Raw genomic sequence first — 23,239 nt, forward strand, 5'->3', positions numbered from 1 at the left:
AGGGGAGGCAGCTGGTGGGGGGGTGGGGGGTGGTAGAAACTGGACAGGTGATAGTAGTGGTAGGGAAGGGGGTACACTGTGGGGGGAGGGAGGTATTGGTGGAGGAGGAGTATGGGAGAAAGGGGAGGGGTAACTCTTGCTCAACTTCCCTGTTTTGTTCTCAGCGCTTCCCGTCTTCTTTCACTCTTTACTCATTTACTCCCCTTGCTCAATCCATTCCTCTCTTTCCAGAAAGTTTAATTTCAACCGTCACTTGCAACAGGTAGGTGGTTTGGATCAGAGAAACCCGAGTGAATCCCTGTGTCTGTGTGTACTTTCTCTGTCTGCATGTGCTTCGTTTACAGTACAAACGGGGAAAAAAAGACAGGCAACACGGTGGAACAGTGAATGAGAGACAGATAGAGATAAAGCCAGAGCTAGAAAGGTGAAAGTCCAGTTCTGCAGGTGACTGATTGCCCAGAGCTGAACAAGGCATTTGAATAACAAAGGCTGAAAGAGGAAAAGGTGAGAAGCTGATTAAAACTGAGTTTTTTCCTGTGAGGGATCGGGGAAAAAAAGAGGTTGGACAAAACTGTTGCTCACAGCAAAGATAACACGTGGAATGCAAAGGGAGGAATCCACTGAGCCTTTAGCCTCCCCTCTCTGTCTGAGGTCAATGTGCCCTGTAAGAAAAACAAAAAACGACTTTGTAATTGATTTTGAAGTCCTCTCACCTGAGGAAAAGTCAAAAGAGCAGCACTGGAATGTCTTTCACAATGCTAAACCATTGTATTTAGCATGGATTTATACTGCTGCAACACTGAATGAGCTTAAAGTGGCTCTTGGCCTAGTGCCTGCTACTCCCACACAGTGGCTAATGGATTGATATACTTTAATCATCTTGAGAAAAACAAAAAAAAATCCCATCTGAGATCCAATTTGCAGTTCTCTCAGCATTCAGGTGAGATTCAGGTTTCACAGCCAAAACTTGGGTAAAGTTTGGCTGCTACTGACCCCTCATGCATACAAATACATGCTCCAGCTGATACACTAATAGGAATAAAAAAAGATTTGCAGTTACAACTGGAAGCCCCACCTCATTGTTCCTGCAGCTGGTAGAAATCTAAATCAAAGCCATAAAGTTTAACAGAGAGGGTTTCAATGAATGATTGAGCCGGACAATGCCCCTGAAATACACCGTGTCCTTGAACACACACAGAGATCTCTCAGGTTGGCACAGAAAAACTGGAAAGTGCCAAAAAATATGACGTGCATGTTTGTGCACGAGATGTGCAGGACAAAGGCTCTTCTGACCCAGCGCTATGGGTCTTACTTCACTCACAATGTCATCTCACATCTATGGCGGCCACCTTAGCTGCATCAAAGGACACTCGTGACCCTGAAGTCCCTCATGAAACCAAGGAGTGTGCTTTTCCTGTTCATTGAAACTTGCAGGGAGGAGGAGGGATCGTCCTTGTTGGCAGGTTAGCTGGTGGGGGTTGTGTTTGTAGTAAACTTCCAACTGTTTATAGTTACTAGACCATGCAGGAGAGAAAGGGGATGTTGATACAAAGATGGAGAGAGAGAAAGAGTGGGGGAAGGAGGGGGGAGGTTGTAAAAGAGGAGGGGAAGAGAAAAATAGCAAAAAGTAGAAAAAGAGAGAAAAATGAAAAAAGTGAGAGGAGGAATTGGCATTAGAGAAACATTCTCAGTTAGTGCTTTGGCTGTTTTATAATGAATGCAGCTCATTTCACTGCTGCTTTTGCAGTATACAGGCCTAGAGGACCTGCCATGGCAATAGAGCTGACAGTGTATTGAATTCACTTTGTTCCAAATCTATTCAGGAAAATGAAATGGATCCAGGAGAAAGACGATGGTGATATAAGAGAGAGAAATGGAGAATGGCTGAGAAAACCCTTAAGGGGACAGTTCAACCCAAAATAAAATAAAACCTATTTTTCCTCTTACCCAGACATCACTCAGATAATAGTTTAGTTCACCACAACATAATGGAATCCAAAGGAAATTGGCTTGTGGTGCAGAAAGTCATGATAATCAGCTGGAATTCATTGGGTTGCTAACTAACATGTGCTTCACAATACATCTTGTCAGCAGCTATAGATGTGTAAGCACACACTTCCACTACCTGTCTCTCTGGCTTCAAATGACATGTGACCACACCTTCTATTCAAATACATTTGCACACACACATTGAGAATTTCTGTTTACACTTTCATTTGCAGGATTTGTACCTGAGCATGTTTAAGTCTTTGGGAAATCGACCTCCCACGCAGCAGTGGTCTCAGTCCTGCATCAATAAAACCAAAACATCAAACCATGATTGAGCCTAAGTGGCTCCCTCAGAGTTTTTCATGTGGCTGAGGTTTCAGTTCCATAATTAATGTAGTTTAGGCTTTTGTTTAACACCAAACAATGCTCTGCTATACACAAACAGTGTGTGACCCGGAGACATAAGACATGGCCTTTGGAATGTCACTGCAGTGAGCACAAAGAGTAATAGTAATATTATTAGGAGAAACACATTAGTAGCAAGTGACGTAGGATAACTACCATTTAATGGCTAAATACGCACTTACACAAACCAGAAGACATTTCCTGACTTATCTCTCATGGTACATAGCCATGCAAACAGCTTGGGTTTTGTGTACTGAGGTTTTGAAATGTAATTTTCCTATCCTCCTCTGTGTTGTATTAGCTATATTTTGCCCTGCTGCAGAGAGAATTTCCCCTCGGTAACAAAAATGCTTTTCAAATGTCAGCTTTCTCATTTCATTAAAAAGCTGAAACTCATCATCTCTTCCAGCTGCTACAGACTGAAGAGAATGTACATTTTCATTTTCCTTTAGTTCGTCCAAATGTCTATATAAAGGTACAGTGTAAATGTTTTACTCCCCTGCAGTTGCCCTTGTAGTACTCGAACTGTCATGAACTTTGGACCGAGTGTGACGTAGAGGCATTTTAAAATGTTTAATAATCAAACCAAAAGCGCCTGTTTTATAACTGTTACTATTGACGGAAGTCCAACACTGATTGACTGAAGAGGAGAGAGACAGACAGGGAAAGGGAGGAGGGTAAATACAGCCAGAAATAGCAAGCGTCTATCCAAACATATGAATGATGACTCCAACACCATTGACTGACATTACATTTACAAGCTGTGCTGTACAAGTGTGTGTTTACAGAACCTGCTTCCCTCATGCTGGAATACTGCCTTAGTGTCACTCAGTTACTATTAAAACAAACATTGTGCATTGGCCATATACAGCATGGAAAAATTTATATCTTTGAGGTGCTGAAGAGCTTAACTGGACTCTGTTATGTGTCTTGACTTGCTTGAACACAAGCCAAGAATGCACCATGACAAATTACACCAAATGCATTACAGTAAAACTGTTACAAAGGTCCTTAAACTGAGCCTATATTAGGACATGCTCAAGTCCTATTTATATTCCTGAGCTGATCACAATGACAAAGCTGCCACTCAACAATGGAGATCCCAAAATAACAGCTACAGATATGTATATTTTCAAAAATGTTAACTAGACACTGTCTCCTGTGAGTGGTGTCATGGACTATATCAATAAAAGATCTGGTCAGTTAATGTACCAAAAGCATGATTGTTCTCTGAGATACGGTAAAAACGCATTGGATCGGTCATTTTGGAAAACATCAGTTCACAAGCACACTACATGTGTGGCTGGCTTAATCTGAAATACAAGTGGAGTGACACTTCCATTGTTGAGCTGCTTTTCCTGTCTGCTTTAGAGCTGCTGGGGACAGTGAAAACTTGAGTTCATGTGGGGAGAAAATTTGCCTTGTTAAGTCATTCCTCCTCCTCCAGAGGAGCCTGCACAGACAAAGCGCCATTGTCTCCACCAGTAGCCATCACAAGATTTCAACTACTAAACCTGTGACTTTGGTAACAACTCATTCTTATTTATACTCTGTCTGGTTTTATTTTTAAAAATTCTTCTTTATACTCTGATGGATTTTCCCCCTAAGGTTCTTGCACCACACAGCACACCACAGGAAGAAAGAGGACATGGGAAATAGGCCAAGAAGTGTTAAATTCAATTCAGTATTTAGGCTCTCTGCCAGAAAACGGTGGATTGCTCCTTTTGGGCCTGGAGTGAGCTGCTGCCTCAGGTGAGAGAGTTTAAGGATCTCAGGGTCTTGTTCACGAGTGAGGGTAAAATGGAGTGAAGAGGGAGCTGAACTGAAAGGCAAAGCTTTCGATTTACTAGCTGATCTACGTTCCCTCGCCTTTGGTCAGGAGCTTTAGGCTGTGACCGAAAGAATAAGATCTCAAACACGAGTGGGCCAAATGAGTTTCCTCTGTAAGGTGGCTGGGCTCACCCTTACAGACAGGGTGGGCTCAGATATCCAGAGGGAGCTTGGAATAGAGTCTCTGCTCCTTTGCACCGAAAGAAGTCGGCTGAGGTGCCCCCTGGGTGCCTTCCACTGAAGGTTTTCCGGGCACATATTTCATTTTGTATATTTTTAGACTTCAAAATATCAAAAGACAGGAGCCTTTTCTTCGCTCTTAAATGAGTTTTCTAGCTGGAAAATGTGCCTTTATTCACGGAAAATTGTCCCAAAGACCTCTTCACACTGATTTTCTGTGCTTCCTCTGAACCACTACAGTGCTCATGACCTGTATTACACTCTTCCACATACTGTATGTGTGTGTGTGAACTGTAACACCTTCCGCGATGCTCTAGATACCTTCATCTTAAAGGTTAACCTGTAAATCCATCTGTCATCAGCACAGCGTATTTGTGCGTTATTTCGTAGGTGAATCCAAGTTCACTTATGGATTTTTTTTTTTGGCTCAATCTGAATATTTTCCTTTGAATATTTTAGGCTCATTTACGGTTGATATCTTGAGACTTTCTGTGCTTTCTCTTACATGTTTGCACTCACTGCAAGTCTCTTACAGGACTTTGAGCTTTATATCACACTGAACAAGATGTCATCTCTCTCTTTTCCCTCTGCCGAGTGCACTGGCTGTGTCAAGCTGGGAGTCAAGATTGCAGGCAATTTGGAAAGCAAAATACAGAGAGTTCTCAGACTATGGCAGCAGCTGAAGGCAGAACTTGTCTTATACTAGATACAGGAGGATGAGAAAATCTGTGGACCTACTGAACCTCACAATATCTCTCATGTCAGAGATTTGGATGACACATGCTACTGACTTTTCCCTAGTGTAAAACTAAATACCATCTCATGCTTTACTCCTGGTGCGTCAAACCAAACAGGATGGAACTGAAAATGTCAAAACAGCCGCAGACTTCACCCAGGACTGCTTCTCTGAAAGTAAAGCTTGAAAACATGTACAGTGTTCCGGAGGAACTCCCTGTCAATGCTACTGCTTCGCCAAAGTTTGAAGTATTGGCTGATGACACCTGCAATTCCCAAGACAGCATCTCTCTGACACACACTGCTCTTATTGCCAGACGCAAGCTTGATGCTGAGAGCCAGGAACCTTTAAGAGCAGACTGGTAAAATGCTCTACTGAGCAGTATGGTAAGTGACTTGGACTAGAAATCTCCAACAGAAGCTCTGAACTCCTCAAAGGAGGATTCACACATCTACTTGAAATTCCCAACATAGGTGTTTGTCTCAAGCCTGAAAAAAAATTGAATTCTTCTATTAACTCTTGCTGCCTAACATCTTCATGTGTAGTTTCAGCTTTAAACTTTTTTGATAATTTGGTTTGTTTTGCGTGCAGATGTCTATCAGCAGAACAGCACAAAGACACAGGGGCTGCATGAAAATATGCTATATAGCCTCAAATATTCCTCCTCTACAGAGAAAAATCAGAGATGAAGGAGAAAGAGACAGCACTGATACCAGACATGTGACTCCATCAACCCCGGTCTTCTCACTCATCTGCAACCAGGGATATTTGTGTCAAGGTCCAACATCCTTCTCCTGGACTGAAAAACACAGATAAAAGTGCAGACAGAAAGTGGAAACAGTACATTCTTACCCAGGCTGGTTCTGATAAAGAGCTCCCTCATCTTCAGCTGCCTTTCTTCGTATATCTGAGGTCAGATAAATGTGATGTTACTGAGTGGCCCTTAGTTGTATTTTGTCACCCATGTCAGGACAACTGAAAAATCGGACACACATCTCAAATGTTTGTCTAGAAAAAAAAAAGAAGACATTTAAACTGTTTAATTATTATAAAACTTGCTAATTAACTAACTAATAACTACTCATAACAAGGTTGTACTTACTGTGAGACAAGACGATCTTCAGGGAAAACATTCAGATGTTTGGAGAAAAAAGGAGACGAGAATCCACTGCTAAACGTTTTTTTAAAGAGTTTTTTTTTTTTTTTTAAACAATAAATTTCGGGAACCTTCTCACTCCACATGGTCCTTTTAGGTCATGTCATCAGGGGCCCTCATGACAATTTCCGCAGCAGTACCAACGATACGACTGTGATTAGAGCTAAATCACACAAATTCCTTAAACTAGTCGGATGAAACGGAGGCAAGACAGAAATAAGTTTGAGGATCTGGCTGCATAGGTAAAAATAAAAGTTCCATCTTGGGTGCATTTTTTTTGGCAATATGTCTCATATCTCGATGTAGCAGCTTTGCTCCCTCATCACATGACAACTGAAAAGACAATGAAAAGTCATCCCATAATGAACTAAAACCCATCAGAGAAATTATAACTTCATCGTTAGAGTGCAACTGACACCGAGTAAGAATGTTTCCAGGTCAGACTGCAGGAGAGACAAGGAGAGAGACACAAAAGAAACAGACAGCGCTGCTATTTATAGGCCCAAACATTTGCTCGAAAGCTTGTTCATACCAGGCCAACCTGTGTCAGAGAGAGAGCAGGCAGGATTTTATATCAGAGGAAAACTGCTGTAGAATCCATAAACAGGATATCAGCAAGAGATACGACTGATCAATCAAACTGTATTAAACTAGGCGACAACAATAAACACCACAGCATCTCTGTCATGGAGGAAATGCTCAGTGGTTTGGTTTAGTTGCTTCATAAGCTGCTGGATCACATTCCTTGTTTTATTAAACACGGGTAGAGTGCAAAATGGATTTGGATTCCTCAGTTTCAACCCGTGTGATGATGACAGGGACAGGGAGTAATCTCTGAAAGATCTATGCATCACACACACACACAGGCCCTGCACATCCCTCTAATCTGGCTAAAGATTACAGCTGCAATTAGAGGAATGAGAAACAGAGATGGAGGGAGGGAAAGACAGGGTGAGAGATGTATTTTTATAACTCTGATTATTGTGATTGTCAGTATTATTGCAAGGTCACGGTCAAAGTTGCAAACAGGTATTCATAATGTGGATATAAGGTGGAATCTAATCAACTCTAAGGATTCCTGCATGTGCAGCATTCGCGACGCAAGTGGCACAAAAACAAAAGTGAATCATCTCACCCTGGTCGGCTCGTATCATTATTCTTCATGACTGCAGGTTCATTATTGAAATCAATAAGCTAACAGTTTGAACAGAGCACTGCCTTCATCAGGTTCATCAGATTGTCACTTCTCAGTTATATTTCTGTGCTCATCTTGATCTAGATGTTGAAGCTCATCCTGTTGTGAAAATAAACAGGTTTGGCTGCTCGTGTTAATTATAACTCTTGAATATCTGTTTCTCAGCCAAGGGAGAGGTGTGATACCCCTTCACAGTGAGGCTGTCCTTAAAGAAATACCAGAGCAGAACTTGTGTGCAGAAAATCCTGATAAAACCTTGCAACTGTACAAATGATCTTTTAAAATGTTCTCCATTATACGCATAAATAAATAGCAAGAGCTCAGTATCATGTTTTCAGAACTGGATACGTGACTTTATAGTTTTATAGTCTTCATTATTTGCAGCAGAGGAGAGCAGCGACACAGAAAACGAGTGAAAGAGTGAATGAGAGGATAAAGAAAGAAAGAGTCACTGTAGGCACTTCCAGCCTGGCTGATCCAAAACCCTAGCAACGACAACAAAGAGCCTCTGTCTCTGCTCACTCTGTCTATCACACACTCATGCACGCATACTGTACTGTGTAAACCTGTTACGAACAAGCCAGCTGACAGACGCACAACAAAGTGACCAAGCAGAAGTGTAAAATGTCTGTGTGATTTTCTCTCTTCTGGATGATTCTCTAAAGATAGAAAAGTCATGCTGAATTAAGGCCTGACACCTGCGCTCCACACCTGTAGCTCCAGTTCAACCTGCGCCACCTACCAGCAAGGTTTTTAGCTACGGTAGTGGCATAGCTTTAGGGATTGCAATGCCAGTCTGTCATTTGGTTCAGTTTTGCACACCTCCATCTGTCTGGGTGTGACTCAGACTGGGGTCAAAAGATCAAGAGGTTCATGGGAGTCAATGTGTTGAAATGAGCATCAAATATTGCAAATTACTGAGGAGTCATGAACTCAGCCTCCCGATAAGGCGAAGCCGTTGCTTAATTGTCTGCACTCGGAAATCTTTCCTCCGCTATCAAAAAATCAACATCCACAGCTCAGGCTTTCCGCTGCCTACTTTATACAGCAAGTTGTCATTATGACTTGCCATAATTGTAAACACGCTGCTACTCATTCATTTTGGTTTCACCTACCAAAACAAAACTACACGTAATTGTCATCTTAAAACCGAGATTACCTTTGTGCCAGCTGTGTTATGACAAGGGTTTTGCCTGAAGCTGAAAATGTCTGTAAGCGTGTACATCCAACGTTTAGTGCTAAGTAAACTCATTGTGTGTTACAGTACAACCGCTCATTTACGACATAAAATCGAGCTAAACAAAACCTGAAGTCAGCACGACACAACTTGCCTGTTTCACCAAGTCAAATAAAGTAAAAGAAACGTGGACGTCCTAAACTGTGACAACTAGGAAAAGTACAATTTGTGAAAAATGCGAAGTGCAAGCGTATTTAGAAATACAGCATAACTAATCAATGAGTCACTTCATCCCTGTCAGCTTTCCTTCACTGGTCGTGCACTGTTCCTGTCATTTGAGTCAGAGCTGTGGTACATTGCGTGTGCTGAGCGAGGCTTTCAGGAAAAACACCCCTGCTTGTAACTGCCATTCAAACCGAAGCTGTTTCCCTTCCCTGACAGAAAGCAGCGGCAGGACGTCTGCTCACTAAATAGGTCAAAGGTCACTGAGTTAGTAGGAATAGTAGGAAAACCATTGTCTTTGACTGCGGGGCATGGAACAGACTGACAGCTGACCAACATTTGTGAAGTTCTCTTTCAGTTTAACTCTGTAAAACTCTTCATACTTGGCATCCTTGAAAAGTTTGAAGATTTTAAAATAATTGTCGGACCAAGTGTTTTGAACAAAGTCTCGCTGCACAGGTTTAGTTTGTCATGACGACACCACCAGCATTACACTGCTTGCTGAAGGGTAAATAACCCCAAACCCACAGTGTACAGAACAATACTGAAGCAAAAACTGAATGACTGAAGGAATACTTTGAGAGAAAATCTATGGGAGTGAGAGAAAGGGATTTAAATCTACACGAAAACGTCTCTGATACCGCTGTAGGCTTTCTCACCTTCTCATTCACCTCTGGATAACGAGGAGTTAAGAGCAGAGGAGAAAGTCAGACGAGTGGAAGTTGGAGAGGGAGGAGCTGAACAGACAGAGGAGGGGACGAGGAGGAGGAGGAGTCTCCTCACATGACTGTAGTGGCATGTCTGCTTGTCCTTGGAAAGGACACTGGCATCTCAAAACAAACGATTTCTTTGTCTTTTGTCCTATCTGTCCGCATCTCCCTCAATTTCTCCTTCCTACGTCCTAATCTCTCACGTCCTCTTTCTGTCTCTCCACAGCCTTTTTCTTTTCACGTCAGAAAACTTGTTGCTCTCTCCTGTTGAAAAGTTAAAAAGGATCTGTCTCTGGGTTTCAGCTCTCACGGCACAGACATGAGCGACTTCACTATTGCACAATGTCACTTCATTTCCTGACACACACAAAAAGCACACACACTCAGAAGCTCCTCGGTACTTTGGAGTTTTCCGCTTTTTCCGCTTTATTGCTGTCGTTGCTCAACATTCATTCACACACACACACACACCTGTACCCTCCCCCCACATTCCCTCTTCCTCTTCATTATCATAATCATCCTGACACACACCTACGCACACCACACGCTGCACACCACACACACACACACAGAATTCCTTTGCTGACTCCTCCCCTCTGTGAAGACTTTCCCCCTGGGGCCTTCACAACCTTCCCTCATGGAAAACTACCAGTACACGCACACAAAGACGCACACAACGAGATCTGTGTTAGCAGCAGACAGAAGGATCATGGGAAAAGACAGAGAGAGCGTGCATGTGCGCGTGTGTGTGAGAGAGAGAGAGAGATAGAGATAGAGAGAGATGTGCTGTTAAAGGGAAAGAGAAACAGAGTCTTTGATAATATGCCTTAAAATACCATGAAAGTTTTAAGTCTCCACCACATACACGCACACCAACACATGCACACACACACACGTGACAACACCAATATTTACACTCTCAACAGCCCTGAAAGGCTGACAGACGGTTAAATGGACAAAGACCCTCCTCTGTCATTGTACAAGCTGCAGAGAGAGACAGAGAGTGTAGCCTGTCCCTTCCAAAGCAACACCACCTCCCAATGGACTAAACTTTCATTGACCTAAGGCTGGCAGGTGCCTTGCTATATTAGATCACCCATTTCAATTTTTTATCCATTTAATTTTACACTTAGTTGTAACAAACTGCGGCTCAAGGTTAAATCAAGTTGAGTTTTTGTCTTATATCTGCCAAATCGTACTAAATTAAAGGCAAATCTTACTGTGGATCAAACAGTGACAGGAATATTTCACTGTGAGACTTCAGTTCATTCTTAACTTTTACGAACACACACTCTTTGCTTGCCTATTGGACCATCCCTTCTTCTATTTGGGGCAAACACAATCTAAACCAAATTCAGGAAGAGACTGTTAGCTTCTGTCTGCTCAGTCCATCTCACCTGAAGTGTTTTATCGGCATGGCGACGCATCAGAAAAAAAATCACTCTCTTACTATGGCTGTTTTCCTTCACCTATATCAAGTCGTCTAATTTTTCTTCTCAACATCCATCAACCTCACTCTCCTTTTCTTCCTCCTTTTCTACATCCCTCCATCCTTTTGTTTGCAGACTCTTGCTCTCTGTCTTACACTAGCTCCCTCTGCTGTGAAAGGAATCAGGTCTGTGAAGGTGAAGAAGGAGAAAAACCTGAAGAGAAAAACTGGCTGGAGTGGAACATGCAGACATTCAACTGATTTGCCGTGCAGCATGTAAACTAATGATGATGTACATTACGTGGCCATATTCTGTCTACTAGCTCAAGTGTGTGTGAAGCTGAACATCTGTGATCAACACACACGCACACACACACAACACTTAATGAGGAAGAAAGGGGCATTTATAATGAGCAGGGTAAACACCAAGGAGACAGCAGTAGAGTGGTCTCTGTTAATTTTCACTGAGGGCCTCTTTGCATTGGTGCTCAACAGAGCAATCCATCGCAAACACCACTATGACTGGCTGTTGAGATAATGGAGACACATACAAACGTTGGACCAGTCCTAGTCCAGAGAGGATAAAAAAAGTCCGGTGTTTTGGTTTTTACTTTTCTCTTTGCTTGACTTTAAACTTAGCTGACTTCCTATTCAGATGAATTGTGACTCATGTTTTATGAATGTGTTGAATCTGTTAATGAATTTGATGGATGCTTTGTTTGTTTGCTGTAATATGAAAAACATAATTTTACCATAATTATTTAATAAGATATTTCAATCATTTCATTGATTACATTTTTGATTGATTAGAAAGCATTTCTTCCTTTGTTACTTTTTAAGCATTTTTACTAATTGATTTTAGCTTTGATATCATTATTGGCTTATTGATTGACTGATTTGGTATTTTAGTCTCCTCATGATTGTTCATTTTGATGATTAATGCCAATCCTGCAACGACTGATTGATGATTATGGTTCATATTTTGCCTATCAACTGATTATCACTCAGCTCTGAATTATTACGCGATCACTTCTGTGCTTCATTTTTGATTAAGCTACTCATATGTAGATTAAATTCTTCTCCCCCTCTGAGCTCTATATATTCAATCCCAGGACTGAAGTGTAGGAACTGTTGAGGTGGATAATCCCACTGCATGGGACCTGACTCACTGGTACAAATCTACTGAACCTTGTTTTTATCTTCCATTTGTCAGAGAAAAGTGTGTGCAAAAGAAACGTCCAAACAGCTCCTGTGTACAATGGCACGGAGATCTTTTATTTTCAGCGACTTATACATCAAGACATTCTTAATTTATCCATGTTGTGTGCGTTTTTGGAGTCTGCCTGTCTCAGACAGATATGTAACACGGCAGTAAATAACAATGAAACACTATATGCTCCCTCAGCGACTGTGTTATGTTGACTCAGTAGTATGTCTCAAGCTCCACCCAACCTAGAAACCAAAGGAAACTGAATTAGAGACACCCTTTAACTTTAGGCTGCAGGATGATATCATCCCTCACGCTGCCACAAGAAATCAGACTGGACTGGAGAGCGTGAGGAAGACACTCACAGAATTTAGAGCAATCACCACACTGACATGAAAAGATTTGTTCTGCAGGGACAAAAAGATGGTGACATTTTTGTCTTGCAGATGCTCATGAGATGATGATATCATGACTAGTCTTTCTGTCTTCATGATGATATCATGAAGAAATGACTAAAAGGAGCAGCTGACACTGACCTGACCCTGTAGCTCAAGCAGTCGTCTGTGTATTGGTCCTATATCATTAGATGTTCACACTCTCTAATAAAACTTATTAGAAGTCAGTGTGGTTCCAGTGTGTGGACGCCTGAATTATGTGATTTAGCACCTTTTACATGGCCCAAAGCTACTTTTTATTTTTAGGCTTTCAGCAATGTGGATATTTGACAGAGATTAAAAAAAAATCACTGGGCTGGAATCATGTTTTCACTTCTGAGTGAAAGTGTGAAACCTCACTGAGCCCAGGGTTAAAAATAATCTGGTGGACAGTCAGCTTTGGGCCATGCACACAGTGGAAAGTGTGCAATAACTATATTAAAATAAATAAATGCTAATTTGTTTTGAAATATATTAGTCTCCCTATTTCTTTCATAAGATACAGAAGTTGTTTGATACTGTGTCAGTTTAACTTGTTTTCTGTGTCTCATTGTAACACATTATTCACCATGGATGAGCAATGGGATGTTTCACAGTCTGTGCGCTGTGGGGCTCAGATGTAGGAGACACACACTCTCTCACACACACACATGCACAAACACAGCTGTATCAGAGCCAGGCCTGCATACAGGTTCTGCTCAGCTCTGTGGGTGGAACGAGGCGTTAACAATGGCAAGGTTGAGGGTTCAGATCCCACTGGGCCCTGCCATAGTTCACTGGTGTGTGTGGAGACACAGTTGTGGCAGTGATAACAGACACATGCACACACACACAAAGCAGCACTCATGCTGAACACATGCATACCTGTGAGTCATTCTTATATTGACTATTGGCCACAAAACTTCTAACACGCTATTCTCCAAACGAGCACTACCTTTGATCTCTGTACAAAGTCAGTGTTTGTAATAATGACTGTAACATCACACCCGGAGAGGAGTGATCACATAGTATAAAGTCATTATTTAAATACAGTGTTCATTACTGCCAGAATTTCAATATTTCTGATTTTGGTGGCTTTGTTTTCTTGGTAAAACAGTAACACACTTACATTAATATCAGTATTGAACTAAAAAGTCACGGCAGCAAAAAGTAGAATCAGTAAGTGTCTTACCGCCTGGGTCGCGTCTGAGGATGTATTTCCTGACTTCATCATACAGGAAGATGAGGAGGGAGTAGGGGAAGGCACAGAACCACCAACATGGCCTAAGGTTTGGATGAACAGACAGAGAGAGACTGAGTTACAACTTGAATGTGACAAAAACATATAAGAGCTCTCTTCAAGGCCTGTATGAGAGGCTGAGGTAGTGAGTAATAGGGAGACACAGACTTTTATGCCATTATGGATGGTTGAAGTCTTGCTGAGAGCACATGAAAAGCTTTGGGGCTGATCATCAGGCTTTTGACACCCAACTATTAGAATTAATTCAGCAGCTTGGTGCACACAAAATAAGGCAGAAATGTTTTAAATATGAGGATTCTGTACTGATGGATGTTTTCTGTCAATCTCTTTGAGCGTCCTCTCCGTACTCAGTACTAAGGGTATATTGTTGTATGTGTTTCACTCACTTGAGGGGGTACATTCTTAGGGCAACATCCATGCCTGGGCAGTACGACAGGAATGCAGCCAGAGCCGTTTCCTCAAACAGTCCGAAGATGAGGACGCGGTTCCTGTGGAAGCAAAGAGTTAACAAAGTCGACACCATATTTTTATGAAGCTATGTTTTCTATGAATGTATGAAAGTAACTACTGATGTGTACATACTTCATTCCCTGCTGAACGATGGAGTTCCTCCTGGTCTTACAGATGAGCAGATCAGCCCACTGGACGATCACAATGCTGATGAAAAAAGCTGTGTGGCAGGTGAACTCCATGATCTTCCGGCGCTCGTATGTCTGGGAAATAGAAAATGAAAAGACGTTTTCACTTTCGTAAATTGAAATTTGAGTCATCTACATTGTAAATTTTGGCTTAAGCACAACGACAGACCAAATTATTGCAAGTAACATTTGCATCACTGACCCACTCCTGTCCATAGCTGTCTTCCATGTCATTAATACATTTGTCATCCCAGAGCACTCTGAGCCCCAGCAGGTCCATGGGGTAGAAACCATTTTCGGCCAGGATCACTAAGTATGTGAAGAACCCAGCTACGGCCTGCATCATACCTAACAGAGGAGGAGAGCAGTTCAACTTTAGTGAGTTTTTTTTTAGACACAGCATTGTGCTTCCAAGAAATGACAATCGTGCCTGTCTCTGCTGACCAATCATGATGAAGGAGACGTTAGGTTTGATGTTTTTTCCACAACAACAAGCTGATGGAAAACTGCAGTGGCTGAATATTGTCATTGGCACTGACAATGTCATTGACCATAACCCTCCACACACTGTTACCCTCTGCAGAGCCAAGACGTTGACATCTTTAAGATCAATTAAAAAACTTCTGGTTACCGATCTGTCCGTAGGCCATACTGATGAGCCTCTCATTCACCAGTTTGTCTGTTTTGGAGTTTCTGGGCTGTCTCTTCATGATGTCGCTCTCAGCTGTTTCATAAGCCAGGGAGATGGCAGGGATCTGAGAGACAACAAGTAAATAAAAAGAAGGAAATTAAGGAAATTGAACACCCAAATCTGCATTACGTCTCTTTTGTTTATCTTGATCTCATCATGGCTGTCAGGGAATATTTCTAAAGTGGGCAGCATGACAAATCAAATCAACCAAATCATCATTCAAAGAGCTCACCATGTCCGTTCCCAGGTCGATGCAGAGGATGGTGACAGTTCCCAGGGCCAGAGGGATGCCAGCAATGACAAAGAAGAGGAACGGAGACATCTCAGGGATTTTACTGGTCAGAGTGTAGGCAATGGACTTCTTCAAGTTGTCAAAGATCAGACGACCTGACAAATTTATTAAGAAATTAATAAATGGTGATCAAATCGAGCAGCAACAAAGATGCTTCTTACAGTTTGCATTTCAACATTTCTGCAGGTCAGAGTCTTGCTGTAGGTCTCACCTTCTTCCACACCAGTAACAATGGAGGCAAAGTTGTCGTCCATCAGGATCATGTCAGCAGCCTGTTTAGAAACATCAGATCCAGCGATGCCCATAGCAACACCAATGTCAGCCTTCTTCAGAGCAGGAGAGTCGTTCACACCATCACCTGTCACAGCCACAATGGCTCCCTGCAGAGAAAAGAAATAAGTGTTCAAATGTCCACTTAGTGCAAGTTGATTTTTTTTTTTTTAATCCCCGTGAAAACGTCATAAATACCTGTCTCTGGCAGCCCTCCACAATAATCAGTTTCTGCTGAGGGGAAGTTCTGGCAAAGACGATTTCAGAGTGATATTTCAGCACATCGTCAAGCTGCTCTGAGGTCATGTTTTTCAGCTCACCACCATGGACAACACAGGCCTTGGCATCCCTGCAGAGGAAATCACAGCAGCATTAGGACAACACCCTGTTTCTGAGAGGGGAGCTGAAAATGTGGTATAATCAGGGCAACACAAAAAGAAAATCACAGGGAATAGTTAAACTGCGAAAATTGGAAATTCCCTCAGAAAACAGCTTCAGCCTTGGCAACCTTAAAGAAAAATTATGGACTCATCAGCAAGATTTTAGATTCTTAATTTAGAATGGTCCCAGAAAAGTCCTCTGTGTCTTTGTGACCTGATGAATCATATCAATCAGAGTCACATCGTCAGGGAACAAGAATCCCCTCCAGGAGGAATCTGTCCAGGTTGACAGTAACTGTAATGCACATGCTTTGGGACGGTATTTTTACAGTGTGACTGGGATCTGAACCCACAGACTAAACTCGCTGATGAGAGCCTGACGAGAGCCTCAGAGCCACATCTAGACGTATTTGTCTGCAGTGAGTTAATGGTAAAAGCCTTTTTGGCTGAGCAGACTGCAGGGCCTCTTTGGCCAACTCTGATTTAATTTTGCATTATTAGTACTGCTATTAGGCAAAACTTAACAACTGGGCCACATTTAGAGGGAAGATTTTATATAACTTTTATATAACTGCTGTGTGTGTTTTAAAAACATGATGCTAGTGAAGTGAGGCCTCAGTAAGAGGACTAACCTGGGGTTGACCTCTGAAACTGAAATGTTCAGACGGGCAGCAATGTCCTCAACAGTCTCGTTGCCTTCAGAGATGATACCCACACCTTTAGCAATGGCCTTGGCTGTGATTGGATGGTCACCTGTGACCATGATAACCTGAGGGGGAGGAGGTAAGACAAAACACTTAACCTGTGGATCTTTGTGGCAAGTTTTATAAATCAATGTCTTGCAGAAACCTGAAACCTCTGACACCTATAAAAACAGTTTCATACCTTGATTCCAGCGCTCCTGCATTTGCTGACAGCATCAGGAACAGCAGCACGAGGAGGGTCAATCATGGACATGAGGCCAATGAAGCACAGGTTCTCAGTGGGGAAGTTCACATCGTCAGAGTCAAAAGCAAAGCCCTCTGGGAACTGATCATCAGGCAGGTTGAAATGGCAGAAACCTGAATAAGAAAGGAAGAAAATGTGTGTCATTCATTTAACGAGAGGGCTCAGAACACAAGGGTTATTATACATTACGTTACATTACATTATAACTACGTTAGATCATACCCAGAACTCTCTCTCCAAGTCCTCCGAGTTCAATGTATGCGTTCTGGAAAGTGTCTTTCAGCTCGTCGTCGAGTGGCTGCTCTTTGCCCTGGATCATGATGGTGGAGCAACGGTCCAACATCCTCTCTGGGGCTCCTTTCATCACCAGCAGGTGTTTGGTTTCCCCGGGAGTTGAATTCATGTGGACTGAAAGCTGTGGAAGGATGGATTTTAAATATTTGTTTTGTTTTTGCTATCAAACAAAAAAAAAAAAAACACAACTGTGGTGGCACTGATTTTGAATCACTGGAATCAGTGTGGCCATGACTACACTGGAAACTATGTGGACTGTTTACCTGGTATTTGTTGGTGGAGTTGAAGGGGATCTCAGCAATCTTGGGGTATTTGTCTCTCATGCCACTAACAGATCCACAGCACAGCTCAATACACTTCAGCAAGGCAGCTTCTGAGGCGTCACCTGCTACATCTCTCTGTGGGTTTATTGAAAAGAGTCAGAATAGTACATGACGACCAGTGTAACAAAGACAGGAAAATATTTCATACTGTTAGAACCACTGAACTGTCTCATCAATTTATAAACTGAAACTGAAAATGCTTTTCTCCTCATTTCCACTGGAAGTGACATTATTTGAAAATACAAGACTGCAAGACACTGACAAAAAGTCTATACAAAAGTTTGTTGTTGATTTACACAAGAGTTTTACGATCTGTTCGTAGGCCCTACTGTGGGTTTATAAAAGTCACCCTCTTTGAAGAAGAAAAGAGCAGGTAGATGATCTGGATCAATCTGGATCTCCCCTATTAGAAGATATCACCATTTGACCAACAACAGATATTTCATCTAATGAAATGGTAATTCTTTAAATAAATGCTTGATAAGCTATTTTGCAATGAAAAGCCCTGCCACATTTATTTCTTACCCCACTGTGCAGTGCGAGAGAGAAATATACTTGGCAGTACTCATTAAGAAATAAATCAATGGGTCTGTCTGGCCACTTCTTGCTATAGCACCAGCTATATATTTCTGAAAAAGCCTTTAATTATGTTGAGTGCTTTTCATAAAGATTTGTAGAGCAGTTTGTGTTCACCTGAATCGGAAATGACACCTCTAACACGATTCAACAAAATGTTTTAGGGAACAAAAAATATTGAACTAGAGCAAAACATTTAGAGTTTAGTCACCAAAAGTGTTTAAAGGAAGCTGCAATCAGCGTTTCACCTTCAGGATGGGAACGCTGCCCTGCTCAGCCAGGAAGACGGCGCGGTTGCAAAGTCCAGCAATTCTGGCCAGGGCAGCCCAGGTGGCCGAGCTCCTGTCGAAGCTGGCCCCGCTCTGGTTCTCGGTGGTGTCGGCCCCGTGGATCTGGTTGTCAAACCACATGTGGGCCACAGTCATCCTGTTCTGGGTCAGGGTGCCGGTTTTGTCTGAGCAGATGGTGGAGGTGGAGCCCAGGGTCTCCACAGCTTCCAAGTTCTTCACCAGGCAGTTTTTCTTGGCCATACGCTTAGCAGTCAGGGTCAGACACACCTAGAGACAGAAATCAAGTGTTACAGTTACCTTGTCGTCAGTGCTTACTTCAATGAGAGAATGTGATTTGTGCAGAGATGCTGGAACAAAGACACCACAACTCACAGTGACAGTAGCCAGGAGGCCTTCTGGCACATTAGCAACAATGATACCGATGAGGAAGATGACGGCCTCCAGCCAGGTGTATCCGAGGATGAGGGAGAGGATGAGGAAGGTAACACCCAGGAACACAGCCACTGCGGTGATGATGTGGATGAAGTGCTCGATCTCAATGGCGATGGGAGTTTTCCCAGCTTCCAGAGTGGAAGCCAGGGTGGCGATACGACCAATGAAGGTACGGTCTCCAGTGTTGATGACGATTCCTCTGGCAGTACCTGGAGAGATTTTTTCAGTGGTACATAAAAAAAAACACCAGACATTAAATATGTTATATTAATTCATCTCACATCTTTAACTGTCCTGCTCCTTAAATGTACCCAGCAATTTTGGAGTTTATGGAATATTTGCAAGCTTCATTCTCTATAGTTTTGGAACTGAACATAAATTAATTTCAGCCCTGTGATATCTGTCTCAACCACCAGTTGTTTACCTTCAACACAGTTAGTGGAGGAGAAAGCAATGTTCCTGGTTTCCAGTGGGTTCTCGTTGGATAAGTCAGGAGTACGAGTCTGGGGCTCTGATTCACCAGTCAGGGAGGAGTTATCCACCTGAAGGAGGGAAAATAAAGCAAGAAAGAAATAAAGATATTCTGTAAAGGAAAATTCACATGGTGTCTTCAGGTCAATGCAAAAATCAAGTGGAAAATAGAAACTGACACATTTTGGTCAAAAGAAATTTAATATAAGAATCAAAAAACATGTTTATAATGTATAAGGGAGTAAAAGAAAATCAAATCCTAAAGTGATTAAGAGGAAGTAAACTCCTGTTTAATAAACCACATCTGTCAACATACTGTATTTCCCATCAGATGTTAAGCAACTTTAACCACCACAAGACTTACAGACAGACAGTGGGAGTAAATCATGATTTCATGTCTACATAAACATATGTTTAAGTTATAAATGCTGTTTCAAACCACAGCTCTATAATGTCTGTCGAGTGACATTAAAATAAGTCTTTGAGGTATGAACCTTGCAGCCGTGAGCAGAGATGATTCGCAGATCAGCGGGGATCCTGTCTCCACCTTTCACCTCCACCAAATCTCCGATCACCACCTCCTCAGTGTTGATGCTCTTACTCTCGCCGTCACGGACGACCAGGGCTTGCTACGAGATCGAAGGTGAAATATCAGTTTTTAGGGCAATATTTGAACATAACAGCAAGAGGCCAGATGATGAATGCAAAACATGTTATCAGATCAGTAGTATTGATAAAGTAACTCAGCTCCTTACTTTTGTGCTACACACAGTTTTCAGTACATACAGAAGTGTTATTTGTTACTGTTTTAAATTTTATATAAGCGACATTTTAAACCACTGGAGGCTAGAAAATAAGCTATTTGGGAAATAACAATGACATTTGTTCCTGTTGAAGAAAATCACCATGCAGATAGAAAGGTATAAAAATAAGAAAAAAAAACTCACCTGTGGGACCAGGTTTTTGAATGAGTCCATGATCTTGGAGCTCTTGGCCTCTTGGTAGTAGGAGAAGCAACCAGTGATGATGACGACAGCAGCGAGCACAATACCCAGGTACAACTACAGGAAGAGAGAAAAGGTTTTTCGTCAGGTCATCCTTGCAAACATTACTGCTTTCAATTGTTTTGTAGAGAAATTACATATATGCTAAGAAACTCTGTCTCACATTATCGTTGACCGGTTCATCTTCTGAGATAGTCTGGATAGTAAACGCGAGGAAGCAAAGGACAGAACCGATCCACAGCAGGATGCAAAAACCACCAAACAGCTGCAAACAAAAATTAGCATTCCCAAAAATGTAAATAATCTAAATAAGTTTGTGTTTTGGAAAGTATTGCACTCCCAGCTGTGAACTTCACCCAAGAAGTGAGTTTTACCTGTTTGCAGAACTTGACCCATTCAGGTGTCGTGGGAGGAGGAGTGAGGACGTTTGGCCCATCTCGGGCCAGGATCTCTTTTGCTTTGGAGGAGGAAAGACCCTAAAAAGAGACACAAGGATGAAAGAAAAATGTTTAATTGTGTGTGTTGGCTAAAAGCACATGCTTCCCCACACCAACGTGACAGACTGACAGAAAAGAGGAGACATGGAGAATTGTCTGGCCTGAAGCACATGTAAGATTATGTCTGTGTAAAACAGTGTTTTGCCTTGCTTCACTAAAGCTGTCTTTGTCCACATTTACATGAGGATAACATAGTATAGGTCAAAGCAAAGTAACATGAATCTTCTGTGTCTGCATTTTGCACTCCAACTCCATCTGCCTCGGTGAAACTATCACCAGCGGCCAGTACGATAACTTCAGCGAGGCACTATCACTGTAATAGGCTCACACACACTCCAAAAAAAAAAAAAAAAAGAAGCACACACACATGTATATATATATAGTGCTCACCCTGGTTAGGTCAGTTCCATATTTTCGGTGAAGTTCTTCCAAGGTCAACTTGTGATCATTCTATGGAGATATAAAGAGAGAGAGACTGTGAGAAACTGTTTAAAACAAACCAAATTCCCTATAACTTTAAAACCACAGATACTATCTCCTTTGAGGATGAGAAGAATGTCCTGTCGACGACGTCCAGAGGGAGAAAGGGAACACAAAGATGAGATCGGCCATTTGATCAGGATAGACCGTCATTTACTATGAGCCAAGCAATGTGTATGATAGGACATAGGTGTGAACTTTAAGAAAGTCAATCTATTTACTACATTTTATAACTCATTCAAAAAGTCACATTTAAGTGTCTACATATCATCTTGCTACACTGAAATTACCCCAGGCAAGTGCTAAACATAATTAATGACAGGTTTCATTTTTGTTTGTGAACTCACCAGGTCAACTTCTTTCTTCAGATCTTCAAGATCCTTCTTGCCACGTTTGACTTTCTTGTTCCCATCATCCGATGTTGCCGCCAGTTTGTAATCATCCTTCCCTCTCTGATTTGAACAAAGTGAAACAAAGTAAGACTTTTTCCTGATTCCTGCCAGACATCTGTTTAACAGTTTTCAAGATATTTCACTGAAAATCAAAACTCAATCTGTGGACCACAAATGTCTATTAAAAAAATATACCAATCCATGAATAACTTAATGAAATATTTGGACAAATGGATGGACAGACAGCTGAATGGACAGACACTGTCATCCCTAGTGACCAGTAAGTTAGTCTTATTGGAGTGGTAGGTCAAAAATAATGACCCATCAGTCACTTTGGTCTGAGGCAGCCAGCCTCATCTGAACCTAAATTTACAGACTCTTAAAAACCAAGCCAAAATGCAATGAACAAAGTTCCAGTACTTACTCCCAGCCCCATTCTTGCAGTGTAAATCTTAGAACAAGGAATCCAACTGTCTTTTCAAAGTGCACCTTTCCTACCCCACTCTCTCACACACCCTCTCTCTCTCTCTCAGCCCTGATGTGTCCCGTGTCTTCTGCACTCTCCAGAGCAAAGAAGATGGGTTGCTCCACATTAGCATCCCTTTATACCCACAATTGGTGCACCTGCCCTGAGTTGAGGAGCTTGGAGGAGGGGGGGTGGGGGTGGAGTGACACTGGGCAGGTGAGTAATAGTGTTGGGAGGGGATGGGGCATGCTGTGGCGTGGGAAGTAATGGCAGAGGAGGAGTACAGGAGAGAGGCACGGTAAATCATGGTCCAGTGTGTTTCCTCAAACACAAAACACACTTCAGTCACAACGTCATCACAGATCTACCAAGAACCAAGGGCTACCTGAGAAGTTCCCCTCCTATTCACCGAACCTGCAGGGAGGAGGAGGGAATGTCCTTGCTGCCTGGTGTGGGTTTTCAGATGTGTTTGTTGTAAACTTCCGATGGCTCATAGTCACCAGAGGGAGAAGACGGATGTTGATACAAAGATGAGTTGAGAAAAAGAGAGAAGGAGATGGGGACTGGGCAGCGGGGTGGGGGGGGGGGGGGGGGGGGGGGGGGGGGGTAGTAGGGGAGGAGGAGAATTGGAGTTCTGAGAAACCAAATAGAGAGAAATAAAATAAGGATGTGGTAAGTTGGTTCAACAGGTTGACGATTAATCATAGTGCTGGTGAGTTTAGCCCTGCCTTCTCTTGTCCAAATGTTGAAGTGAACCATTGTAAAGCTCTCTGCCCTGTTCTCAACTGAAAAGTGACATGCAGGTGCAGTCTATTAACTTTATTTGTTGCACCTGTCTTTCACTGGATTATGGGTTGTATTTGTACTTCAGCTTCCCATGCTGCG

General features: G+C 42.2%; 1 protein-coding gene and 1 long non-coding RNA gene across 2 annotated transcripts; both read right to left on the reverse strand.

Annotated features, from left to right (window-relative positions):
* Positions 1-602: 602 nt before the first annotated feature.
* LOC121178194 lies at positions 603-6,410 on the reverse strand. The gene is made up of 3 exons (XR_005893495.1): positions 5,854-6,410; positions 2,232-2,287; positions 603-1,514 (listed from the first exon to the last, which is right to left on the reverse strand). It is a non-coding gene; the product is annotated as an uncharacterized LOC121178194 (long non-coding RNA).
* A 5,873-nt stretch (positions 6,411-12,283) lies between these two features.
* LOC121178193 (sodium/potassium-transporting ATPase subunit alpha-1-like) lies at positions 12,284-22,472 on the reverse strand. Its single transcript, XM_041032737.1, has 23 exons — positions 22,313-22,472; positions 21,844-21,948; positions 21,407-21,466; positions 20,894-20,995; positions 20,683-20,784; positions 20,463-20,576; positions 20,010-20,144; positions 19,469-19,586; positions 18,985-19,253; positions 18,571-18,879; positions 17,687-17,821; positions 17,352-17,544; positions 17,067-17,242; positions 16,814-16,950; positions 16,000-16,150; positions 15,743-15,911; positions 15,472-15,626; positions 15,180-15,303; positions 14,751-14,896; positions 14,493-14,623; positions 14,297-14,398; positions 13,842-13,933; positions 12,284-12,481 (listed from the first exon to the last, which is right to left on the reverse strand). Exons 1-23 carry the CDS (start codon positions 22,322-22,324, stop codon positions 12,453-12,455), a joined length of 3,066 nt encoding a protein of 1,021 aa, XP_040888671.1. The 5' UTR covers positions 22,325-22,472; the 3' UTR covers positions 12,284-12,452.
* Between the last annotated feature and the right edge of the window lie 767 nt (positions 22,473-23,239).

The sequence above is a fragment of the Toxotes jaculatrix genome, chromosome 24, assembly GCF_017976425.1.
Source record: "Toxotes jaculatrix isolate fToxJac2 chromosome 24, fToxJac2.pri, whole genome shotgun sequence".
Lineage (NCBI taxonomy): Eukaryota > Metazoa > Chordata > Actinopteri > Toxotidae > Toxotes > Toxotes jaculatrix.

Coding starts and splice junctions, on each gene's coding strand:
- LOC121178193 (XM_041032737.1), bottom strand. Junction 20,577..20,682: donor ATGAACCGGTCAACGATAAT/GTGAGACAGAGT, acceptor CTCTTCCTGTAG/TTGTACCTGGGTATTGTGCT. Junction 13,934..14,296: donor CTAAGAATGTACCCCCTCAA/GTGAGTGAAACA, acceptor TCCAAACCTTAG/GCCATGTTGGTGGTTCTGTG.